This window comes from Puntigrus tetrazona, chromosome 24, assembly GCF_018831695.1.
Source record: "Puntigrus tetrazona isolate hp1 chromosome 24, ASM1883169v1, whole genome shotgun sequence".
Taxonomy (NCBI): domain Eukaryota; kingdom Metazoa; phylum Chordata; class Actinopteri; order Cypriniformes; family Cyprinidae; genus Puntigrus; species Puntigrus tetrazona.
In genome coordinates this window covers 20,257,756-20,284,338 of record NC_056722.1, presented here as the reverse complement: position 1 = coordinate 20,284,338, position 26,583 = coordinate 20,257,756, and the positions used below count along the sequence as shown (strand labels likewise).

The window sequence follows — 26,583 nt, the reverse complement described above, 5'->3', positions numbered from 1 at the left end:
TTACAACCATTTAAATATCTTGGGGTCAAACTGTATTGCTTAGAAATATAGATTAGTAAAATGAATTTATAGTGCTTTATTAATAATAATTAGTTCATTTATTATGTACATTTATTATACATAATTGCTTCATGCCAAGAAAAAACTCTTAACTGTAATAAAATCATTGTAACTCCTGGCAGTATTCACACATTGTACAATAATTAAGTATAAAAATATGTATTATTTAGTGTCCTTAGTAATAGTCTTTTTTTAATGAAAAGCATAGAATATAAAAAATATAATTTAATACTTTCATTTAGCAAGGATGCATTCAATTTTAATTTTTTATGTTGCATTTTAAAACATTTTCTAATTAAAATCAGCTGTTTTAAATTGTAACAATATTTTGCAATATTATTGTACTGCGTTTTTTATTAGAATGCATTGGTGAGCATAAAAAACTTTAAACAAGAAACTTTTGATTGGGAGTGTGTATATATATGATTTTTTTATTTTTAATTTTTTGTAATTTCTCATTCTAATTTCAGCCCCCGGTAGACAATGGCTCAAAAATCACCAATTATGTTCTAGAATGGGATGAGGTATGTATGACCTATCTAAATTAATTTGGTTATATCCCGTGCGTGCCATCTACTCGTACTATTCAGTAGATTTTTCTTTTTCTCTCATTTCCTCTCAATTACTTGCCTTCCTTTTTTGGCCGTGATGTTTTTTCCCTGTCCCCATGGCATGAGATGCTGGTCGTGTGGCGACTGAGGCTTTAACCGACTGTTCCGCTTTACGCCATAGTCTGTCTACTTCAGTTATTTTCATTTACTCATAGCTTTTCTGACTCATTAAGAGTTGATTAAAACTCCTCATCTGTGGCTGTGCAGCTCCAGAAGGGTCTGAAGATGCTGGCAGCCGTTCTTCCCCACAGAATACCTCTGCATTTAACCTTAATTAAATACCGGCTCCTGTTGTTGTGAAAATTAGCACAGCTTCCAGCAGCAATTTTCTTCTTGTTGTTCTTTTCATGTAAAGGGTTTTGTTCCTGTGACTGTCGAGGTCCTTTTCTCCATGTTTTTAGATGTTTGTTTTTTTTTCTTGTCGGCCTGTTTGTTGTTCAAGAATGTATTGCTTGTTTCTTTTCCAGGGGAAGAAAAACAGCATTTTCCGTGAATATTATGTTGGGCACCAGCGACACTGCAAAGTAATGAGGTTGTGCCCTGCTGTCGGGTACACGTTTCGAGTGGCAGCACTAAATGATATTGGCACCAGGTTTGTTTATTTGTCTGTCTCCTAAAAAAATAAAACAATTTTAAATCTTAAATTAATTTATAACCGATAATACCCAGTGTTGAGAAGGTTACTTTGGAAATGTAATGTATTTATATTGGATTCAAATTACATAAAACCATTACATGTAACTAGTTACTGCCCAACATTGGTAATGACATGCTTGCTTGTTTTTTTTATTTTTTTTTTTTTATGTATTATTTATTTTAACACTTAGTTTTAAGGTGACATAGTTGCATGTTGCATATGCTCACTGTAGTAATAACAGTAAAGTATTTGCAAGCAGCTAACCTTAAAACCAACCCCTAACCCTATAGAAAATACTCGTGGGGGTAATTGATATTGCATATTTTTATATTAATTAATATTTACATATTGTATGTAATAATGTCAACTTAAAAAATGCAACCTATTATTTTATTTTATTTATTTTTGCAAGATAATTATTTTTTGGATTACCGTTTTGATGGTCATAGCAAATGACCACAGGCCTTATATACTATTTTATTTACAGCCATAATACATATTTTTGAGGTGTAGGTGAAATGTTGTTTTAAATTGTTTTATGATTTACTGCAAAAAGTCAATATTTATAAATACAACTCAGCTGCCTAGGTGCTTTTAGTTGTGTGCAATTTAATAGAATTTTGGCCCTGTTGTGTATTAGTGCTTAATGATGCAGTAAATGAGAAAATTCTCCTCCCTTCTCACTGTGAGTGGCGGCAGTGCTGGGGTTTAGAAAGTCCAAAGCAATTTATAACTTTGTGCTTCTCAAAAGCTTTGATAATACACAGATATGCCGTATAATCTTTATAGGATGGGATTTACTACCGTTTACGAATATTATGTTTTATTCTGCAGTGGATTCAGCACAGAAGTGGTCTTCTACACCACAGGAAGTCTCCCGCAGACGTCCTTACCTCCGCGGCTGGTGCAGGCAGGTCCGACCTGGGTTACACTGGAGTGGACGCGGCCAAACAGCTGCAGCGCTGATGACATCGTCACATACACCTTGGAGATGCAGGACGAGACCAAGGTATTAAACTTACTGAGCCCTTGTGTAAAAGTTATTAGCAGAACCCTGATATCTACAACTACCTTTCCATCCTAACATTACTCCAAAGACTTTTTACAAGCATTATTATTCAATTATTGCTGTGAACTATTTAGTCATCTATCGGGATCCTTATATACATGAAAGTGTCATACCAAGGCTATGGCCACAGTAACACTGTCCTGATTGCCTGCCAAAATGCCAGAGTTTAGATTGCATGACGTCAAATGCAGGAGTTTTATATCTAACAAAAATGGATTTCTCAGTGCTATACACTGGATGTTATATCTCTTAGCTGTGTACTGTTTCCAGTTAATTGTCCTTGCCCACAGTTGTCAGAGTAAATGGGCTCTTCTCAAACCATGACTAATGCCTGTCGTGTTTCACACCTAGGGCTGAAGCACCATCCAAATATTTTGATGATATTTCATTCAAGTTATTTTTCATCTTGTTTACTGTTCAGTAAGCAATTGAATAATGTTCCCATTTTTAATAAATGAATAAATCACAAAATTAAAAAAGAAACCATAAATCGGATAGGCTAATTTTGTCATTTAAAATTATATTTATCCAAATATTTTATATTCCATACCTATTATGTAATCTCTCTCTCTCAATTTCATTTCAGTTAAGCTTCATTAGCATGACTCTCATCCAACAGTTGTTTCAGACGCGAAGCATTTGTCCAAATACATTATTCTTTTGATTTTCGCTTGTGGCTCGCACAGCTCCTGACTTCTGTACGTTTATCATCTTCGGTGAAGTATTTACAAGGGCAAGACGGTGATTTAGACCCCCTATAAAAGGATTTCATGCTTTACTTCTCGACACCCAATGGACGATGTTTTTTTTGGCAGGGACTGGACTTCCATGCAGTTTACAGCGGTTTGGAGCTGAACCGTAAGGTGGAGTCCCTAAGAAGAAACACACAGTACAAATTCAGGGTGAGTGAAGCTCAGATTCAGGATGTTAACGATACGACAGCCCAAAGCCAAAAAGCCTACAGCTTTTATTTAATATATTAATGCATTATTTTGATTTACAGGTGCTTCTTCCTTTTGTTCTCATACACAATCAAGCCATCCATATTAGCGTTTAACTAGAGCTCTAGAAAAGTACATGTTCCCAACTTCCTCATTTCCTTTTTCGCTAATAAGGCAATTAGTGATAATCTAATGAACTTCAGTTTCTCTGCTAACCTGGAGCTGTTTCTCAGATCCAGCAGTTGTTGGGGGAAGGTGAATTGATTTCCCGCGGTGGTGTGTTAAAGGCTTTTAGTCTAATCTCTGAGAAGGCCGGGAACACTGCGTTAGCATTTATCAGGGGAGAAAGACACTTCTGAGAGGATTTAAATGTCGCTGCAGGTGACTGGGGCGCAAAAGTCATGTTGTCTAGTACACAAAAATGTGTCCAGAAGTCTTCAAATGCCACCTCGATTATCTTGTTTCCCATTAATATCATCGAGGTGATGCTCGGAATAAAAAACTACAATCCAGAATGCCGGGCAGTATAAAAATAAATAGTTCCTCTGCATTTTTTAAAACTTTTTAATAATGAATACATTTGTCAGTCTAATTAAATCACGAGTAAAAAAAGACTATTTGTTACATTTCATTGATCACACTGTGTTTTTATTGTGGCATACAGCATATAGTTCAAAAGAACAGCATATAAGTGTATAAGGGTCTTTTCTGTCACTTTTGATCAATTTAATGTGTCCATGCTGAGTGAATTATTCTTTTCTTTAATACAGTAGTCGTTGTATGGTCATGTGCTTCTGCTTGTGTGGTCTTCTAACATGTCTCTTAACTGTCGCCCCCTACAGCTCATCAGTTGTAGTGGCGAGGGACGCAGTGCACCGAGCTCTTTGCTGGTGTGTAAGACGACCCCAGATAGACCCGGACCCCCTGTGAATCCTGCAGTAAACGCTGTCACACATCACAGCTTCTGCGTGTCGTGGGGTAGGGAAATCTTGAAGTCAGCAAGTTTCAGAAAGTTGTATTATTGTTTATTACCACATTCTAATCTTTACTGGGGGTTTTTACCGTTGAAATCAGACCCTCCACAAGATGATGGTGGATCTGGAGACTTAACATATGTCCTGGAGATATCGGAAGGGAATTCGGAAGGTATTTCTGAGGCTTTCGTCATTTAATTAAAGTTTTAACCGTATGAAAAATCCTCAAATATTTGTCAGTATTTGATTACAAATGGTCGAATCGGATTTAAACATGTCCACATCACACTTTACCTTAAAAACTATAAAAGTGAAAAAAAGTATTTTGGACGATTATCATTTATTTTATATTTTAGAACCATTATTATTTATCTTTTATTTTTGTCACATAACAAACCAGAATAAAAAAAATCATACATATTTTTTAAAATTAAAAAAATTAAGTGGAAAATGTACTGAATTATCATGAAAATAACGCATAAATTCTCAAAATTGACTAAGAATCTCATGCTCAGCAAGGCTGCATTTCTGTAATCAAAAGTATAAAAAAAAATATTACTAGTTAAAAATATCTCTTTTCTATTCATGTTCATGGAAAATGTAATTTATTTCTGTGATGCAAAGCTGAATTTTCAGCATCAAGTGAGCCTGACTAATTTTCTGCTCAATAAACATTTATTATTAATCTTAATAATAGATTAGTGAGATATTTAATTATTTTGTGTCTGTGTTCAGAGAGGCAGTGGGCGACTCTCTATAGAGGACCAGAGAGGAAACATTTGTGTGAAGATCGCAAACCAGCAACAATCTACTCCCTGAGACTCAGCTGTGTGAACGTGGGCGGCCAGAGCCAGGTATAAGAACATTTAATGATTCCCAAGTTGATTCATGTAATAAAATCTCAGCGTATACTTAGTGTTTACTCTATGTATTGGTTGTGCAGTGCTCCGATGACTTGACGGTGCGCACTCATATCCCGCCCCCTGGCCGCTGTCAACCCCCGAGTATCATGGGTAATGTCAAACACAAGGAGATGACCTTGCAGTGGGGTGAGGCTGTTATTTTTCTTCATATCCTTTTATTCTTTTTTTGTCTCTTAGAGTGATCTTGTTGTCTAAAAATGGCTTTGCGTTTGTGGTACAAGAGGTTTTTTTTCTTATGGACTGACATTTATGACCCTGTTCACTCATTTTAAAGTGCAGTTCAAATGAAGCTGAAGGACACTTGTCTGCTTTTAGATTAATAATGTTTGTTACCCGGTCTGCAGGAGAAATATTCAAAGGTTTTATAATTATGGAATGTCTAAAGTTCAGTTTACCCATAATGCACCCGGACCAACTGAAAGCTTTGCTCCTACTTTTTTTTTTGTGCCATGCATTACATCATCCTATTTATTGTGTGGGTTTGTTGTGTGCATGTGTTTGAGGGTACCAGAGCTAAAATGCACTTGTTTGTTAGCTATTATACTCCTGACTCACTGTTTTTGAGTGAAGGTGGGCTCATTTAAGAGGCTGAACACTGTCTATAAATAGCTGTAAAATAGCAGTGCTGATTTCAGCCGTCCACGCTGACTCTCAGAGCTCGGACAGCAGGCGTGAGCTTCCCTGCATGTTCTCCATCACTGCAATTGATCGGTTCCTTCCTGTAGCCAGTTAGCTGCAGGGTTGTAGAGAGAGGACTGAGAAGGTGTTTTGGTTTGGAGAGGTTGGTGCCAGATGGATGTCTCCTGAGGTCATCTGCGACAGGAGGGAGGGCATTGTGGACAGTACTGTTGCAACAAAACAGTGGCTTGGTTTTGCAAAATATGCTTTTTGGATTAATAACATGCTTCGATCCCATTTAATCTTTTTTTATTCATTATTATTACTTTTATTATTGTTCTTGTTATTACACGTACCTCTTCTGAACTCACTTCCCTATGGAAACATGTTTCTCACAATTTAGATTTTTCATCTCAGAACTGTATCCTTATATCTCAATTGCAAGTTCATCTTAAAATTGTTGAACAAATCCTAAAAATTAGACAAAAAGTCACAATTACGTTTATTCTGAGGTTGAAACAAGAACCACAATTGTGTGATGAAAAAAGTGAAAATTGCCATTCATGATGTCTGAAACGGTCCTTATGTTGTGATCATGTATACTGGACTGGAGTGATGGATTATGCTTTGACTTTTCCACTTTTAAATGATTGCTTATTGTTCCATCTCTTTCTTCCATTTACCTATAATGCTTTGTTTCTCCAGATGGTCCTTTGTGTGGTGAAGAGAGTGAAAATGTGGAGTTTAGTTTGGAAATGTGTGCAATGGAGGAGGGTTCGGAGCCAACGGAGGTGTACTGTGGATCCAAAGCAGAGTGCACTGTGGGTAATTTGCTCCCTGGCACCACCTACAGGTTCCAAGTTCGTGCTGCCAACAGTGCTGGGGTAAGTCATTCTGCATGCATGATCCAGCTCTTTATGAATGATTTGGCTCTTTAATATGTGAAACAGAAAAAAATACTTGAAATTCAATTAATTAAAAAAAGGTTTTAATAGAATTTCAAACCAAATGGATGTTCTTTGGCTTGCGTTGTAAACATCATGTGTTGCTTTTGATTATAGTATTTTTTTCCTGTCCATACTACAACAGATCATTGTCATTATCATTAATAAAACTGTTAATGGAAAATAAAATATAGACTTTAAATGCAAAACCTGATGCGGAAAATGACAGAAGCACTTAAAAACTAAAACAATTTAAATAAAAGCTAATGTGGAATATTTATAAATACGGAATTACACAAAAGGTTTAATTTTTGCTTCTGAAATCATGAAAAATACTGTTCCATTGCCTTTAGGAAAGTTCTCTAAATTAAATGCTAGTCCATTATACCAATCCAAAACATTTAGGTGGTTTTAATTTCACCAATTGCTATTTTTGTTCCCAAGCACCACAATATGAGTAGTATATATTTTAGTAAAGGGAACTAGGCAGGTATTTTATTCCCTTTCATAAGCAGTGAGTCAGGACAATTGCATCCCAAACAGCTATAATTTTGTCTCCCTCAGATAGAAATACATCACTCCGATTGTTTTTCTACACTTACATGAAATCCACGTTTTATAACAAACCCTCTACATTGCCTCAGGACGATAAAGAGACCTGCTGTCTGCCTCGGCAAGGATATTAAGAAGCTAATTCAGCCATCACCGGAGATGGATGCCTAACACAATGTAGCGCTTTGGGTTTACCTGCCACAGAAATAACAGATTTCCCTCCTCATGGTCAAACCAGGGCCATTTATTACCTTTGAGACAGCTCCAAAAGCTCTAAATCTCAGCCGGTTTCTCTTGCTCCTTTTTTTTTTCCCAGTATGGACCGTACTCTGAATCTGTGGAAATAAGCACCGCCGCTGGGCCCCCAGGACAATGTAGTCCACCAGCCATCAATGTGACGTCTCACACCTGTGTAGATGTGACCTGGGAGGTGAGGCGGAAACAGGCTTTCGTGCAGTACTCAGACAGTAAATAAGGAATCACACTGTTATCTGATGAAATTGGCAGTGATTTTCTGCGGCACTGAGAGAGTAATCAATTTTCAGAAGCAAAGACTGGCTTTGGGACTCGTAGAAAGATAGAAATGACTAGAATAGACTCTGAACAAAGCTACAGGAACAGCATTATCCAAATACAGCATATCGATCATCTAGAAAACGTCAAAGAAGTGAAGGTGTCCACACAAAACCTTTTTTTTTTTTTAACAATTGCGCTTTCATTCCCTTTTTGTCAATAGGCTTTTTGTGTGAATGGGCCTCCTGTGTTTCGTTCACAATTCTTGCTGTCTCCTGAATGTTAAATGTTGCAATTTCAGTGATTTGCATTCTGTTTTTAAGAGTTTGTTTCATTTATTAGAGGTGCGTATGATGCATTATGTCTCTTATGTTTGTCCTGATGAAACTGCCAGGCAGGTAATTAGTCACGTACTGCTGGGAATGTGCGGGGTTTTTTTTTGCTCTTGTTTCCTGCAGCTTAATGCTTTCTCTGATCTCGATCCCCAGAACAAAGAGAGCTCTTGGATAGACATTTCTGAGTACCGGCTGGACTGGGGACGTGATTTGAAATCTCTTGAACTGGTCTACAGTGGAATGGAAACCTACTTCCAAATCTCCAACCTGGAGGCATCTACGGACTACTGCTGCAGGCTACAGGTAATTCACGATTATCCAACATGACACTTTCAAATATCCACTTATTGCAAATAAATTATAAATGAAAATTCAGATCGCCATTTTGTTAGCATCAAGCTATGGACAAAATAAAACCGTTTTGAATCAGCTTTCATTTGATATCAAAACCTAAAAAAGTTACTATTTCATCATGTGTTGGGTTTTCCTAGATTGCATCAGTTATTTTCAAATTGTTGTTATTTGTAATTGTTTAATTTAATTATTATCCATTTAATGCTATGAAAAAGAGCTATTAAATAAGCTTTGTCTAATAGATATAATTTATAGCAATTTTTTTTATTTTCATTTAAATTAAATAATCATAGTAATTTTTAATGATAATAATAAAATAATTGCAATGTGTTAATTATATATATTTATTTGTTAACGTGCAGTATTCACAAAATTGCTGATTTTAAAACAAACATGCAACTCAAGTTAAAAAAAACATTTTAAAAGACATTTAATTCCTCCCAAAATTATTCTTTTTTTAAAAAAAAAAAAAGCCAGTAAATTGTATATAAACAACATACTTGAACATTTTAACTTTTTAGTTTTTGATGAATCAGCAGTTTACAGTAAAATGTACAGTAGAGTTGTGTATAAACCATCTTTCTAATTTCCAAGTAAAAAAAAACAGTTTCTGAAAGTAATTTAGTTGCATATAATTGCTTTGAACACATTTAATGGTAGCTTGCATTTTAATTAATCAAGAAGAGTGTAAAACCTTAATCACACAGTATCAGCCCTTGTTTGTGTTTGCAATTTAAGAATAAATTGTTAAATGAGAAATAATCTTACATGCACATGTGTGTGTATATTATCATTGTGTCTTTAAAAACTGCTTTTAATGCAAAATACTAAATCAGACATTATAGGCATTAATAGAATTCCAACGCTAGACTGTAGGAGTTATATCTGGAAATGTTCTGACCTTTGGAAGCTCCTCTTCACATTTAATTGGCTTTGATTCTCTGTGTACAGATACACACATGTTCATGTGTACACACACACACACACACACACACACACACGTGTTTACCGTGTATAATTATTATTATAAATATACACATGTAACCAAACAGTATATATTTCGAAAATATGTTTGTATTTATATAGACATAATAAATATACACAGTACACAAATTGTATATTGTAAACAAATGCTTTAATTTTGGATGCAATTAATCGTAAAAGATAATTAGTAAAGCGTCAACTAATTAAAGGAATAGATGACCCAAAAGTAAAAAATCTGTGATCATTTATTCACCTTTTGAGCACAAAAATATAAGACATTTTGAAGAATGTTGGTAACCAACCTTTTGACAGTAGCCAATGATTTACAAAACAGGAAAAGAATACTATGAAAGTCAATGGCTACTATTTATCTATTTCTGTATTTTAACTTTTTTTTTCTTTTTTGTATCCGGTTCATAGGCAGTGAACCAGGCAGGGGCCGGCCCCTACAGTGATCTGGTGACGTGTCGGACTCCTGCAGCGGCCCCTGATGTTGTATCCGGACTTCGCCTCCTAGACCGCCCTCTGAACCCAACAGAAAGTGAACCCTTCTCTCACTCCACCTGTCTGGCCCTCACCTGGGACGAGCCTCACTGTAATGGAGCAGAAATCACTTCCTACAGCATCTCAATGGGCAACAGCCTCATCACCGCCGGAGACATAACCTGTCACATTATCAGGAACCTGCTGCCGGACAGCGAGTACAGGTGAGCAGAGATGTTGTTTAACACTCCATATCTCTTTTTCTACCACCGTGCATCATCAGCTCTTCAGTGGAGGTCAATGTTTGTGCATTAGTGATGACCGGGGACTCATTTTCCCATGGTTCCTGTAATGTACGGATGAGTGCTGGTGAATCTCCAGTAGGGCCCTGAGTGAGTATATCAGTGCTATTAGCTCTGCAAATGGACTCCACTTATATCTGGCTCAAGATGTTTTCAGCAAAATGGGGCTTTCTGGGTAGATTCAAGAGTATTTGTGTAACTTTGCTGCAGGGTATTTTATTGTAACAAGGTACACTGTTGCACCGTGGTATTTTTGCAGGGAGTAGGGCTGTCAAACGATTTATTGTGACTAATCGAATCTATTACTTGTTTGCATAATATGTGTCTGTATATTTATTATGTGTATATATAAATCCACACACATACATTACATGCATACATATATACATATATGTATGTATGTGTGTGGGTGTGGGTGTGTGTGAGTGTATAAGAATCAATCCTTTTTATATAAATATAGATATATATTAAAAGGGGGAGCATATTAAAACTTTTGCACAAGGGGAAGACTCTTTCATTTGGTCTGCCTGCTGGGTTTCTGGAAACAAGACTGTTAAATAAATGTTAAAGACTTTAATTTGGGATGAATGACAACATTAAATGGACCTCTCCATTGAGGTAATGGACAATAAACATCCTCAATTAATATGCCAAATGCAAATGCACTCATAATTATCATATGAATGCCTAATGTTTCTAATGGAACTAGAGGTTTCGATATCTTTCTTGAGCAGTCCAGAAAATAACAGGTTCCAGCTCACCCTAGTGACCCAATGATACCAAAAATCAATTTGGACACCTAAATTATGCAAATATTAAAGCATTAAATAACTAAATATCAAACCCTTTGGCCTCAGAAAATATGTGAAAATGATGCTCTATGCTCTAAATTATGCTTTATATCTTTATTTTTTTGGTATTACCAGTGTCGAGGTGCTTTTTAATGGATGCATGAATTCAGTTGTCCTTAAGTTCACACATTGTGTTCTAGCAGTATTATATACTTTGTTGTACATTTACATAACAATAAGAAATGTTTCTGCATGTTAGAATGATTTCTGAAGTATCAAGTGGCACTGGAGACTCTAGTAATGATGATGAAAATTAAGTTTGGAATCAGAAATGAATTGCGTTTAAAAATATAAACTTTTTTTTGCATATTTTTTTAAAACATTTTTTTAATGTTTTTTTATGGTGTAGTGTTCAGAGACTTCTGTGTTGCTCCATGTTTTTCTGAATTCATTTAGGGTTTTTTTAGAGACTCAAAATTAAAAATTACAAATGTTTATTCCCATACTGCTTCATGTTCAAATGCTCTATTGTGTGAGACGTAATAGAAACAAAGGTATTTTATAATAAGCTTTTTATAAAAATCAGTAAATAAATGGCACTAAACACAACTGGTTTGAATGCATTTGAATTAACATGAAGGTGATTCAGTGACAGAATGTTTTTGGTATATGTCAAAGGTAATGTAGTGTGATAACTTTCTCTGCTTTCAGAACTCTTCTGATAACACAATGTTGAAATGTTTTTCTGTGCACTTACAATAATTGGATTCTTGCATATCTATAGGTAATCCTCATTTGAATGCAAAACCACCCCTTCAGCCAGAGATCCTTTTCCCCTGTGGAAAGGTCACAGAGCAGCACAGGGCTGATGATACTTGCAGTGTTTAACTGGGATTGACGGATGAAGCAAAAATGGCAGAAAGACTACAAATGAAGGCCACTCTGAACAAAGCTACAGAAACTAGTTTGCTGATGGATCAGCTGTATTCACATGATGTTGATAGATGGAGCTTCATTTCTGTTTGCACTCTCCAAGGGAACAGTTCAATAATGAATTGCTAACAACCTTATTTCTTAGAACAGTTTGTAGAGACATTCAGCTGAAGGGAGATCGTTTGAAGATAACCATGAATTAAAGTTAATAATGGCTGAGCATAACTGACGGTTTGTTTAATCGTTCTGTTTTCTCTCCCTCTTCGTTTCTCAGTCTGCAGATTCGAGCAGAAAATCAAATGGGCCCCGGGCCTTTCAGTCAGACCCTGACAGTGAGGACCAGACCCCTTCCGCCGTCTCCTCCGCGGCTGGAGTGTGCAGCGGTTGGACCACAAAGTCTGAAACTACGCTGGGCTTATAGCAGCCGAAGTCAAGTCACGGATGACACGTGCTACGTCCTGCAGATGGAGGACAGGAATCAGAGGTTAGCAGCGATACAGAGATGCGCAAAACTGCAGATTTCATGATCTATTGTTTTACATTTAGCAGACGCTTTTATCCAAAGCGACTTACAAAGACAATGGAAGCAATCGAAATCAATGAAAGAGCAATGATACGCAATTCTTTTTTTTCTTTTTTTTTTTTTTTTAATGAACTATTTTTAAGGTGCCTGTATTTACAAAAATACTAAAAAAATTCTAAAAAAAAAAGCTTTGGAATAAACTTTTCTGTGAAATTGCTATGCAAATAAATACTAAAAATAGTTCATTTTAATAATGATAGTTAGAAAAATGTATTTAACTCAAAATAAATAATTATTTTTAAATTTTTTAAATTTTTTGTTTCATAAACTACTTTGCCATTAATACAAGCTAATAATTTAACATTGCAAACAGCATCTTTTCTTTATAAAATCATGTTTTTTCTTGCCCAGCATAAATGAGATTGCGAGATAATATAAGCCTATTTATTTATGATAATAATCCATAAGATCATACTTGAGGGTTCTTGGCATTAAAATTTTATGAATTTTGCGTAAATGAGGCATAAAAATAAAAAATATAGTATTGTGATGCTTTGATGGCAATTACTGTAGATATATACAAGCATGAATAAATAATATGAATAATGAATAATATCAAATATAAACAATATATTTTTTTAAACCATTAATATTGGTTCTTAATTAGAAACTACAGTTTTTGTACTTGCCATAAAAAGCTTGGTAAAAGGACTCAAATGGTGTAAGTGTTCTTTTTGTCTTCTTGGTGTATTAATTTTATTCACAGTGAAGCATATGTGCATGTCTGTGTGTGTGCGCTTCCTCAATTTAATTTGTCCCTCATGCACCCGTAGGGCAGGTACTTCTCTCTGATGTAAGCAGATCATCTGAAAAGCACATTTTGTGTTTGTGGGTCCATTAAGGTGGAGTCGACTAATGAGAAGTCTCTATCTCAAAGCGCTGTTGGGAATTAGATTAGGAGACTCAGGGTTATCAAGACCACCTTCCTTAATGCTTTCTCAGAGTCGCTCGTCACTGACCCACCGATGGCTCATTTAGAAGCAAATGAAGGCCCGTGTTCTCCCCGGTTTTGAGCTTTCAGCCTCAGTTCCACTTCTGAAAATTTTTAACCATATAAACAGTAAAGTCTGGACTCCTGAATGGAGGTAATGAAGGCCTGCCTCTACCTCACATTCCATGCTGCCTTCATGCTATTCAATAAAATGACATGACGGGAACAGTGATCTCAAGCAAACATCCACAATCATCCAATTTTATTTTCCATTTGTGACTTAAAAATCCTTAATTTTGCAAATGATTAATACAAAAATAATTTGATTAATTTATAAATTGTATTTAATATTTGCATGTTTCTAACAAGCTAACAAGCGTTCACCTTTTTTTAGGTTTGTGGTGATTTACCGAGGTCCAAGCCACACTTTCAAGCTGCAAAGACTGAGTGAATCAAGCAGGTACCGCTTTCGGATCCAGGCAGTGAGCGAAGCAGGCGAGGGGCCGTTTTCTGAGACGTACACCTTCAGCACCACCAAATCTCTGCCACAAACACTGAAAGGTGCCACATTTATTTATAAATGTACTTTCTTGTACAGCAAACTTTAGGATCACTAGGATTTAAAGATGTTTTTTGTTACAAACGTATTAATTTCTTTTTTGTGTGTGTGTATGTTTTCTTTTGTTATATGTTAAAAGCATCCTGCGCACAGAAACACAATTTTTGTCAATAAAAAAGACATGGAAGAAACGGTTGAACCCCTGCATTAACTGTGCTAAATATATTTAGCGCTGTTAAGCTAGAAAAAAAATTATTTTGACATCACTAGTTAAAATATATATTAAATTTAAAAAAATTAATTGTAGTAATACTTCAAAATATTACTGGTTTTAAAAAAATGCGTGACACTGAATTTTTTTTTTTTTGACAGCCCCAAAAGTTGTTCAGCTAGAGGGAAATGCCTGTGAGGTCACATGGGAGAGTATTCCACCAATGAGAGGAGACCGAATCAGCTATGTGCTACAGGTGCTGGGAGGCAGAGATTCAGATTATAAACAGGTAACATCCAAACTCCTCCTATAACTCCTATAACTCCAGTTTAAAGCTACCGTTCACCTCGTGTTGTTTACTAGAACTCTGGCTTGTTGCAACCGTTCAGTACTCGAGCTTAAACGGTTGAGACGAGAATATCATGTTTACTTCGTTTCAAATAAGAAGAACCATGTTAGATTCACACATGGCCACGGTCACAGCGGATGAGTAGAATTCATTCTGAGCAGGAAATGGAAAATGGGCTCAAGCTATTTGCAACATTTGCTCTTCTTTCCATGTTATCCGTCTTAACTCATCGCAATCAGCATTTGAATGAAATTGAGTGCTTTCCGAACGCACAGTCCCACGGGATTCATTAAATTGTGCTGCGGGGTTGGAAAGAGACGCAGAGAGAGGGGCACGTGCGATTATCACAATTAGAGTCCTTTCAGGTGTGCAATCGCTTATTGTTTTGAAATCATTTCTGCTACGCTGCTTCCTTGGTGCGATAAATTGAATGGAAGTTGACAAATTTTGAAATTGTGTGAATTTATTTATTCATTAAAAAGAGAAAACACTCCTTTCCCTGTCAACCATCCTTTTTTTTTTTTTTTCTCACCAAGAAACAAGTTATATTCCACTCCAACACTAAATTATGTATTTTTAAAATATTTCTAAGGGCCAAATTCTCATTACTGAAATGTGTAGAAGTGTCATTTTTAATCACAATTAATATCACAGTTCACAGAATACTACAAAATATTTTTTCTATTTAAATAATGTGTTGTATAAACACCCGTAAATACTAATGTACAAAAAATATATTTTGTGCTGGAAAAAAAGTTGAATGAAATGCTAGCGGACTGCGTACGTTATGTAAAGGAAAATTTTACCATTCTATATCAGTCACTAGGTTATTCTACAGTATTCTACAGTACTTCCTTGTCGGTGCTAGTTGCTATATTCATTTTAAATAACCCTGTCAATGAAGGAGGTGAGTTCCCCAGGGCTCTATTTTAGCCTAATTAACAGTTTAACTGTGCAGCCATTTCCCTGTTTATGCAAATACCTCTAGAAGGCGATTAGGATTCCCTATTATTTATTCTTTTTCTGTTATTAGTGCTTGAGTAGCAGTATTCAAGATTGTCAACATTTTCATTGCCTTTAATTGGAATTGATACGAAGACCAATTATACAAACATAATTGATGTGTCATTGCAGTAATATCAAGACCTCACTAAAATTGAGGCACCGGTGGTTGAGAGGCTCAAAAGCGCTTGTGTTGCCATGGAGACATAAACTGTGGTCCTTTTGAGAGCTGCATGTGGCAGGTGGAACAAAGTCGCCTTGATGCGTTTGTCTTCAACAATGTTTACTAGCTATAAAAACCCATATAAATGAGCTCTCTTTCCTGTTTTTATTTTCCTTTTTGCCCAGTGGTCTTGTTTTTCTGTGCATGTCCCCAAAAATGGCTTATGCTTTTTAGGTCAACTGCCATTGTCATATTTACTTAAGACAGAATTATTTGTTTTGGTTGATTTGTGAAGCACTGACCTGATCATTACTGCGATGAATTTAACTTTTGTTTTGTACATTAACCTGTTTTGTATTCCACTTGTGGCAAGTCCAGAATATTAGGTCATATATTTATTAGGGCTGGGCACTATATATATTGATAGATTATGCGCATGTCATTGGTAAAGCCGGTTCTTTGATTAGCGGGAAATCTCCATTACCTGTTTTCAAATGGAGCGCCACTTACTACACAGAGCCGTAAATCACAGATTTACCTCTAATCAAAGATCCAGCTTTGCTGACAAGATGCGCATTAATATATGGATGTATATTGCCCTGCTCTACTTTTTGTTCTTATTTATATTAATGCCCAGTACAGTACAGTTTAATGGATTCATAATACACTACTGAGGAAAAAGGTTTGTATTTCCTTTGAAGAACATTTACGTAACTCTGTCGTCATCATCAGTGTTTTATGAATGAACCGAAGTGCAGCCCTACTGTTCTATTATATTGATCCTGACAGTGCCACACTTCAGATGAAAGGGTTACAGTGAGTTGAGATTCTCTTTGAGAAGACCGATGTCCTTTTATTAGTCAAGTTCTGAAGATTCATGTTTTGTAATATGTGGGTCAAAGATGGAGCGCAAAATATTTTTCAGCCTTCATTTTTGGCGTCTTAGATGTTGTTGTTTTTTTTGTCTTTGATGCTTTGAGTGAATCTAGTAGTGTCCCGTTCATTCACAGTAGCTACCAATAAATAATGAATAATTCACTTTAATATTACAAATCTTTAGATTTATTATTCTATTATTTTTTATTATTAGGAATTGATTATAAATATGTATTATGTACATAGCTCCTTCCTTTTATTTTTCTGTCAAACCTTTATTCTATTTTTTGTAATTCTTTGGAATTTAGAATAGATGTTGTTGTTGTTGTTGTTATTATTACTGCTGTTATTATAAAAAATGCTAATAAATATACAAATATAATATATACACAATGTTATATGTGTGTGCTGAGTATATATAAATACATCACATGCATGTGTATATTTAATAAAAATGTTTAGTAATTATTTTTATTTATATTCTTAATTGAAATAAATTATATTCATAGAAATATAGACATATTTCGATTTTATTTTGAAAATATGTATTTATATACTGTATGTATGTGGTATAATTTATTTTTATTATTATTGTCTTTGAACTCAGGATACCCGTAGTGCAAGAGCGCTGAATGTCATTGGGTAGCTCACAAGGCTGTCAGTGCTGACATTTATAACAACACTTATCATGAGGATTATTATTGTTATTAATAATACGCTTATGATTGTCCAAAAGTGCTCAGAGTGAAGGAGAAAGTTGAACTGGGCTGATGCAGTATTTTCCTCCTGTCCTTCAGGTGTATAAGGGAGATGAGACGTGCTTCCAGCTCTCCGGGCTGCAGTGGAACACAGACTACCGCGTACGAGTGTTTGCATGCAGGCGTTGCGCAGACACCCTCCAGGAGCTGTGCGGGTCCTTCAGCCCATCTGCCCACCTCAACCTGCGGCGGTCAGATGCCACACTGGCTGTGGAAGCGGACGTCTCCAGGGTGCCCGTGGCCAACACCATCAGCGATGAACAGTTTGCTGGCCTCATGGTATTTGGGGTGGCCTCTCTCTCTGTCCTAATGGCCTTCCTGCTTCAGCTTCTGATTTAGAGCTGTTCTCGTCTGTCTCTTCAGTTTTTAAACTACAGCTCGCAAAACCATTAATGCAAGTACTGTTTGGTCACTGACCAAAATACACCTTTTACACTTTTAAAATTTCATGTATTTTTTTACAGGATTTTTTACAGGTTTTTCTATAAGATGAGTTACAGCTTTAACAAATCAGTAATGATGAAATGTACTGTTTGGGCATCTCTGCCTGTTTTTTTTTTTTTTTTTTTAAAGTTGAAGATGCTGTGCATATTTTTATATTTAGTATTTAGGAGATTTTAACACTAAAGTAATAAGTGGCCTTTCGGATCTCAAGTTAGACTCTCAGACGAATATCTGAGGTGTTTTTTTTTTTTTTTTTTTATGGTCAGTCCTATTTATCTTTAAATCAGTGTCTAGACAGCTAAAGAGCATCAGTACTCTTGTTCCCGTATCTGTGCCCCAAGAAAGTTTGTCTAAAAGCTTCTTAAAAGCTTTATTTGTACTCTCCTCTATTTGTCTTTTAAAAAAAAGTGTCCTTGGGCTGCCTGTACAAAAAAAAAAAAAAGTAAAAAAAACACCTGCAACTGTCAGTCCAAAGAGAGTCAAATGGCAGTCTTTGCAATCGATCATCAATGTACAGTGTTGTGAAGTCTGGAGTGTTTGTACCTCAGGGACTTGGGGGGGGGGCCTTGTGAACCTGTGCCTTGAAATCCACAGATCCAAACTTTTGTGACAAATCATTTCAGATCTGCTGCTTACAGTATTTCATTAACACTTTACCCTGGTCACATTTTCCATTACTCGATCGTGTTTACTAGCTCAATTAGCCCTTAACCAAAGTTAGTGAGCATTCAAGATATAACAGTTTTGTTTAGATTTATTTATGCTATATTCTTGTACTTTATAATGCAAATCACAGTGCAATCTACATTTTATTTATTACAAGAATCAGAACTGTCATATTCAATATTTTTCTTCATGTAGCATGTCTTTTTATAAGGGGGTTATGACAAATCTTTATTATATTTTCCAAATATAGAAAAGCATTTTAACATCATTAACCTGTCTTATTTCAGATATAACTGTATTGTTTATATTCAGTTTTTTTTATTTTGCTTTTTTTTTAATTGCTTTAGTTCAGAAAATGTTGCTATCTGATCAATTTTGTGATTTTTTTTTTTCCCACCTGCACAAACAGCATTTTAGTTTTTTTTTTTTTTTTTTTTTTGTTTAAAAATGTTTTTTCTTTCTACTTCTTTTAATCATCTGCTCTTCATGTAGTAGACTATATATGTATCGCTGAAGTTTTTAGACAAACATTCCATTGTTTTCTGATTAAAAGAAGTTGAAATGACTTGACACTAGAAAACTTGAAGTGGAAACACTTGAAGAACTCTTTGAGAACTCCAGACCCAGAATATTTTTAAGTGAAAAACAGAAATACTTTAGTTTTTTTTTTTTTTTTTGCATTTAGCCGAATATCAGGTAATAAGTGGCCTAGTAATAGATTTCCATGCTTGCATATTGTTTCAGAAAAAAATCATTCCATTTATTATCATTTTTTAAAAACATAACTGTCACATTTATTGATGTAAATTATAACCGTAGACATATTTAAAAAAAAAAAAAAAAAAACTACCATATCAATTTAAATGTATAGATATTGAAAATACTACCCTTTGTATTTAAGATGATTATGTATCTGTAGTATATATGTAATATATTTATACACAATAAATTTTTTAAAATTTCTGAAACGTGGTGTTTGCATTTCATTTATAAACACACACACACACATGTATACGTTCATGTTCTGTTCTGAGTCTATTATGTCGGTTACGTGATTTTGTAATGGGACAGACCAATTTTTTTTGCATTTTCAGAAATAAATACAAGACACTTTGTATAACACAAAAAACGATTTAATTTTAAAATCAAGTAATACTGCATGACATCAAAAACTTTTATGTATATTACACAGGAACACATTCCAGAAAATGTATCACAGTGTGCGTTAAAAGGCAAATAGACATAATATATCAAATATCTTTAAGAAATATTAAAACATGTCAAATATTCAGTGTTTTACAAGCATCTCAAGAAGTAGTTTTACATTTAAATTACACTGCCATTGCCAACAAGCAACAAAGGCAGAATTTAAACAAAGCTTACACGAAACGACTGTGGCAGCAGTGTTCACAAACCTGCAATAAGTGCACTTTTTATGGCTGCTACACATGTAAATGATAAAATCTGACAACACAAGCTTGGTGAGAGCTTTTTATGGCATGGGATTTTAGCATTCAGCACCATTGTATCTCTCCCACATAGGGTACAATGTTGGAGTGCTTGCATCTACAGTGCTCTGTCATCCAGTACTTCACACAGTTTAAGGCATTTTTGGGTTATTGTGCATATGTACAGTTTGCATGAATACCATCCTCACACCGCTGGTGTCTGCTGTGGTACTGCTGATGGCAATACCTGTGCGTAAACCTCTTCATGATATACAATAATAGGCCCATTTGGTGTATGCACTAGGTAATATGTTGTGCCTTAAATGTCACCATCAAAAAATAAATAAAAAACCCGCTAAATTAATATATTTTTATTATTTTAATACCAAAATGTTGCATTCTGCATTAGATTCGTGTGTAATTTAATAATATAATTTTCAGTGCTCAGCAGTTATTTTTGAATGCTATATACAGGCTAAACTGAAAATATGCACTGGGTTTTATGATATATGACTCTTCAAATGGATGGTTAAAATTAAAAATGCACGAGCTTAACGTCGACGGTCCTTTTCGTTCTCGTGAAGATTTTTTTTAAGTCTTTTAAAAAGTGCACTTTTATTGACCGAGGCTTTTCCTCTGTCACGTGCTCCAGCTGTACTCGTTCCACACCGAAAAACTCTCGGCGTTCACGATGCTCTGCACCGAGCGTCCGGGAGCGCGCTTCGCTCCGAACAGTTTGCATGCCGCGCTCCTGTACTTCTTTGACATGAGGTTGTAGAGGATGGGGTTGATCGCGGCGCTGAGGTAAAACAGCACGAATGAGACCAGGTTGCAGTATTCGCTGATTTGGGAGATGAGGGGTGAATTGGCCTCGGACGACTTGGAGAAGAGGTAACGACCCACGTGGAACGGCAGCCAGCAGAGAACAAACGCTAGAACCACCACAGCTGACAAAGAGAGAGAAAGAGAGGTCGTGTCTGTAAAGTTTTCAGAAGGATTCAAGGTTTTATTGTAGCGTTTAGAAGTACATTTAATGGGTTATTCGTTTAGCCACTTGGTGACAATTATTTCGAGTCGGACGTTACAACAATGAAGTGAATCAGAATCAATAACTGATGTGGCTTTAGTGTTTTTGATTCACTAATAACAACCGACTCGAAAGATTCGAATTAGAATACGCTGTATGCTGTATGGTTTGATTCGGTCAAAAGAACCGCCTAATAAGACTGACTCGTTCGGGAAACCGGACATTATTTCTGGAATAATGCTACTCACTGTATATGTTCGATTCGATTCTATTTTACTACAAAAAAAAAAATACATTTATGAATGAAAGCAGGCAGTACTTAATTCCCACTAATAACCTGGTTAATGGTTCATAAAGTCGAATACCCAATAGTTTAATGGAAAGCATTATTTATGCATAGTAGAATGTATTTTATTTGAATTTTAGACCATCCATCAAAATAAAAAAAAAGAAAGAAGACAGATAGTTCCTGCTATTTCTGACTGGACGATCCGAGTTTGAAACGTTCAACTTGCTGCGTTCCTTAGCAACTGTCAAAGACTGATTGATAAATGTCCATAATAAATGTAGCTAAATTAGCCTATAATAAATCTACATTTTAATAGGCTACACTCTTAAAAAATAAAGGTGGAGGTCATAGAAGAACCTTTTTTTTTGTCTAAATGGTTCCAATAAAGAACCTTTAACATCTGAAGAACCTAGCTGTTTTACAAAAAGTGGTGAAGGTTCTTCAAATGACATAAAGGCGAGAAAGAGATGGTTTCTTTTGCAGAGCATAGCTGCGAAGAACCTTGTAAGAATGTACATTTCTAACAATAATTTATTATCATAGGCTATATTTAACTCAATTTTTTTTCCCCACACTGAATTTAATTAGCACGCGTGCCCTAATTAAATATAAGCGAACGTCCCTTAAATCATTCAGTAGCTATATAAATGTTTATTAAACAATTGTACGTTCCGTAGCCTAACCGCTGTATAATGATTCTGACATATACAAATATTATTTGTCACGCTTTTCAGGGCATCGTTGAGCTCACCTAGCATCTTGACCGTTTGTTTATTGTTCTTTTCCCGGCTAGAAATGGGTCCGACGGGGTTCTCCTTTCTTCTCCACAGCCTTCTGCCTATGAGGCTGTATAAGACCGTCAAACAGAGGACCGGGAGGAAGAAAAACACGCTGGAGACCCACACCATCATAGTAAGCAGTCCGGAGCGGATGGCATACTCGGTGGCTTTACACTCGTTGGTCTCCCAGGGGTTGGTGCCGTTCTCGTGCTCGACCCCGACCAGAATGAATATGGGTCCGGCGCTGCACAGAGCCACGATCCAGAGGAGCAAGATCACCCCTTTTACCCGACCCCGCGTGACGATGACTTTCGCCCTGAAGGGAAAACAGATGGCGAAGTACCTCTCCACGCTGAGCGCCGTGATGTTGAGGATGGTGGAGTACGTGCAGCTTTCGCTCACAAACTGAAAGAGTTTGCAGAGCTCGTCGCCGAAGTTCCACGGCCGGTACCGCCAGACCCGGTACAGGTCGAGGGGCATGCAGAGGAAGATCAGCAGGTCTGAGAGTGCCATGCTGCAGAGGTACAGGTTCGTGGTGGTTCGCATGTCTTTGTATTTGGTGACCACCAGGATGGTCAACAGGTTCCCGGCGATTCCGACGAGGAACAGGAACGAGCACGTCACTGTGATGCCAGTCAGGATGGGGACTGGAAAGAGATGGACGGGGTACTCAAAGTCCTCGGCTGTTGCGTTACTATCCATAATGTCCTCGGCGCATAAAGTGATGCTGAACGGGCAGCTGGACACGTTGGTCCAATTAGTCATTGTGATGAGATTTTAGAGGGTTTGCACGGGCTTAATGGCACCTCGTGATTTCCACCCAGTTGTTGTTTCCATGCACATCTTACAGGTGTTCAATGCACAGTATGAGAAGTGCACGCGAGTAACCTGTCAATGATGCGCCCGGAGCTGCGCGCGGGGGGTACACAATCTACTCCACGCATGCGCTCTGCGTGCCCGGACTAATCAAATGAAGATTTAGTGTAAACCGTGTTTTACGTTTGCGATGTGTTTTGTAGGCTCGCAACTTTTCTTAGCGTTCAGAGCATTTCTAACAAATAAGAGACAAGTAACGCTCTTGGGACGACTTAAAGTTGATTTATGAAGTGAACGGCGATTTTTGTTGGTTTAATGCCACCTGGTGGTGTCACCAGAACATCTTATAGAAACGAGCATGTAGCCAAAATAATAAAACCTCGTGGTTTGCTCGAATAAATAGTGAGCTGCTGCTGTCCAGGGTGCTGAAAGCAGTTTGACGACTGCTGTTTGCTTGGCCGTGTATTGTTTTTTTTAACTTAAAATGTACAGATTTAAAACGTTTATCTGTTTTGTCACTCTAAAAATAAGGTTCTTTAAAAATTCTTTGAAAACATTTCTACATAGAACTATATCAGCCTTGTGTTCTTGTTGATTCATCATAACGTGTAAGTGTGACGTGCTTTGTTAAATTTAGCCTACGTCTCACACGCTCTTCACTGAGTAGCAGGGATATTACATTTATGATCCATATTGTTGTACGGTTTTTAATTGTTACTTAGGTTTAGGCCTGTAGCGATAATCAATATATCGACTTGTCTCACAATATATGTACGTGACCTCAATCGTTTTTTTTGGTGATGCAATATGAGATGAAAGGAGAACATAAAGCTTTATGAAAAAACATTAATAATATTTTTATGTTTCTTACATAATAACAGCATTATGAAAAAAACACAATTGTGTTTGCATCTGTAAAATCTGTAGATGGAAAAATCTCCCTAAAAGTTCTTTGTGTTTGTTGTCAATTAAAAATGTGTAGGCTTTCTTGTATTATTATGCTGTTATATTATGGTGGCATAAAATGGTCTTAAAATGTCAATAATATCACACAATAATATCACACAACAAAAAGCTGTTATCATAACAGGCCTACTTGGGTTTATTCGTAAACATGCTCAATCACCAAAAGAACTAACAAAATAACAATAAAAAACATTAAAGCTATCCCCTGACTTTATATTACTTTTACCATTTTTAATACTTTTAGCCTTCATAACTGTTTTTACATTAATAAATGGAAGAGGCACACTCTAAACTCATTTGTGTATTTCAGATGTTCATGGTGAAATTTATGACATTTTCAGCTAATAACTAATTGCATAATTGCATCTAACAGCTATCAGCTAATTGCATCTATCAGAACTGTTGTTAAAGCATTATTTTTGCTACAATTTCACATCAGCAATAAATAAATAAATAAATGCCTAAATTACACTTTTTAATATAAAACCCTAATTGCATATATATAAGACCAGGCAGACAGAGTGATAAAAGATGAATAAATAACATATAACAAGGATATTAATAATAGTACTATAAATACTAGTAAATACAATTCATAATAATAAATATAATTACTTAAATGACTATAAACTATTATTAAAAAGGTCATTTATATTAGCATAAGGTCCTATATAGCACTTTTAAAGAATGGGTTTTAACAGAATCTATATGTATCCATATGTGTCCTACAAGCCAAAGAACTCTTTATTTGGTACTGTTTAGAACCATTTTTATCATTCAGATTACATTTTTGCCTGAAACCATGTTTTTTTTAATCATATAATAAAACTATATCGCGTCTTCTGTAAATGTTTAAGTGGATACGGATTTTAACCACACGATGGCAGCATTGCCACTTAGAAGACGTCGGCTTTGGCGTCTGCGTATCAGAAAGTGCTAGGAAAAATGTCAAAATAGTAAAAATACATAAATAAAAAGGTTTTACAAAAAACAACCTTGCGCTTTAATAAAGTAATGAATTAATTCTACCAGTTTAGAGAACAACGTTGTGTTTCAGTGTGAATAAATAGGCCTTTTTTAATTTTAAAGTCCCTTTCCTGCTTTTCCAGAATATTGGGTTTCAATGTGAGGATAGTAAGAACAGCCCTGACAGAAACTGAAAGTTGCATCCGGTTTGGTGTAAAGATTATATTTACCCTTCATTTGCACACACACACACACACACACACACACACACACACAGTTTTGAAATACTTGAAACATGATTTAACCATTATCATCCTTGAAGTCAGACATTTAGGCTACTAAACTAGAAAAAAGCCCCTAAAGACTAAAGACAGTCCATACTCAAAACAAATACAGATTTTTTTAATTGCTGCTTTTAATTGTTACAATATAAAATATATTCTTACTTAGAAAGACTTAGTCTGTCCATAGTCTATAATGCATAGTCATGGGCCTGCACGTTAGTATATAAAAGTGATGTAGGTCTACCTTTATATAGTCCCGGTGGTGTTTTTGTTTTTTTCTCTCTCTATTTCTGATAGGATATGGCAGGATATTTAAAAAAATATATGCCTGTTATGTAGCCTATAAGACGTAGAAGTTATGCTAAAACGCTCAGATCAGAAAAAGGTTACAATTCTTTCTTCATGTGTGATTAAAAGAAGTGATGTACTGTCACTGTAGCAATGTTTGGCTTTTCATGCATGAAGGGGCCCCAGGTGAGTGACTATAAGCCTGTGATGAGAGAGAGAGAGAGAGAGAGAGAGAGAGAGAGAGAGAGAGAGAGAGAGAGAGAGAGACTAACTAGATTAGCTGAGAAAATGATATAAATGTAGAACCAGTAAGAACTGAAACCCATAATTTAAAAGCATTATAAAAAAATATTAATAGGATTGCAGAGCCTCTAATTTCTGTGAAGTAAATGGACCCATCTGTTTATTGGTGACACAAATATTTGGATTAAAACTTAATTATTTACGGAGCAATTCTTATTTGTTATCAGGGCGTGTGTGTGAAGGCAGGGTACAAACTGCAGATTACAGCCACGGTGACTCTAAAGGAGACTGTTGCGGCTTTGATTTTTACTTTGCGCTCGGTGTTTGGACTGCCACGTGTAAATGAGAGATAGTCTGACGCTAGGCTAGCGCTGAAGGAGACAGATGCCGCAGCAGAGGAGTTCGCGCGCACTGTACAAGCGCGCGCATTACTTCGCTCTTCTATGAGGAGGTTTTTAGACCCAAATCAACATAAGTCTCTAGCGATCTAAGCCTATACCTTGTGGTGATTATTGTAACATATTAATTATGTAGGCTGTGGCTGAACTTATTTTTCAAACAAAAATGTTATAGTTTGTTTGGTTCTTCTCATTTTGGCGAAGGGATACAGCTAAAACTGCAAATTTTCTCGCTACTAGCTTTGTTTTTTTTTAACGCCTGCAGTACACCCAAATCCTAAACCCCTCAAAATAATGCAAAAACAAAAATTATATGCTACAAAAAATATGCTATATGAGGCGCGCATGCCCTGTGCTGGTTCCTTCTAGTCTTAAAAGGGTTTTTTAAATATAAATGAGCAATTTTGTCGTTAATTGTCATTAATGTTGTGAATGTCCAAGCAACACTGTCAAGGTCCAGAAAATTATAAAAGGCATCGTCAGAATACTGCTTGTATGCAAAGAAAATAAAAA

At 35.9% G+C, this 26,583-nt stretch overlaps 2 protein-coding genes across 2 annotated transcripts in view; one reads left to right on the top strand and one right to left on the bottom strand.

Moving 5' to 3' along the window:
- fndc3bb (fibronectin type III domain containing 3Bb) overlaps positions 1 to 19,529 on the top strand; it is a 52,720-nt gene extending 33,191 nt beyond the window's left edge. The window contains exons 11-26 of the mRNA XM_043226841.1: positions 531 to 584; positions 1,139 to 1,263; positions 2,143 to 2,317; positions 3,193 to 3,279; positions 4,161 to 4,296; positions 4,393 to 4,464; positions 5,028 to 5,146; positions 5,236 to 5,341; positions 6,539 to 6,717; positions 7,646 to 7,759; positions 8,331 to 8,480; positions 9,936 to 10,222; positions 12,299 to 12,508; positions 13,933 to 14,099; positions 14,470 to 14,597; positions 17,496 to 19,529. Of these exons, the coding sequence (XP_043082776.1) occupies positions 531 to 584; positions 1,139 to 1,263; positions 2,143 to 2,317; positions 3,193 to 3,279; positions 4,161 to 4,296; positions 4,393 to 4,464; positions 5,028 to 5,146; positions 5,236 to 5,341; positions 6,539 to 6,717; positions 7,646 to 7,759; positions 8,331 to 8,480; positions 9,936 to 10,222; positions 12,299 to 12,508; positions 13,933 to 14,099; positions 14,470 to 14,597; positions 17,496 to 17,795 (2,409 nt within the window). The 3' untranslated portion in view covers positions 17,796 to 19,529. The remainder of the gene's footprint in view (positions 1 to 530; positions 585 to 1,138; positions 1,264 to 2,142; positions 2,318 to 3,192; positions 3,280 to 4,160; positions 4,297 to 4,392; positions 4,465 to 5,027; positions 5,147 to 5,235; positions 5,342 to 6,538; positions 6,718 to 7,645; positions 7,760 to 8,330; positions 8,481 to 9,935; positions 10,223 to 12,298; positions 12,509 to 13,932; positions 14,100 to 14,469; positions 14,598 to 17,495) is intronic.
- A 215-nt stretch (positions 19,530 to 19,744) lies between these two features.
- ghsrb (growth hormone secretagogue receptor b) lies at positions 19,745 to 23,075 on the bottom strand. The gene is made up of 2 exons (XM_043226808.1): positions 22,082 to 23,075; positions 19,745 to 20,961 (listed from the first exon to the last, which is right to left on the bottom strand). The coding sequence occupies exons 1-2, from the start codon at positions 22,872 to 22,874 to the stop codon at positions 20,654 to 20,656; spliced, it is 1,101 nt and encodes a 366-aa protein (XP_043082743.1). The 5' UTR covers positions 22,875 to 23,075; the 3' UTR covers positions 19,745 to 20,653.
- Between the last annotated feature and the right edge of the window lie 3,508 nt (positions 23,076 to 26,583).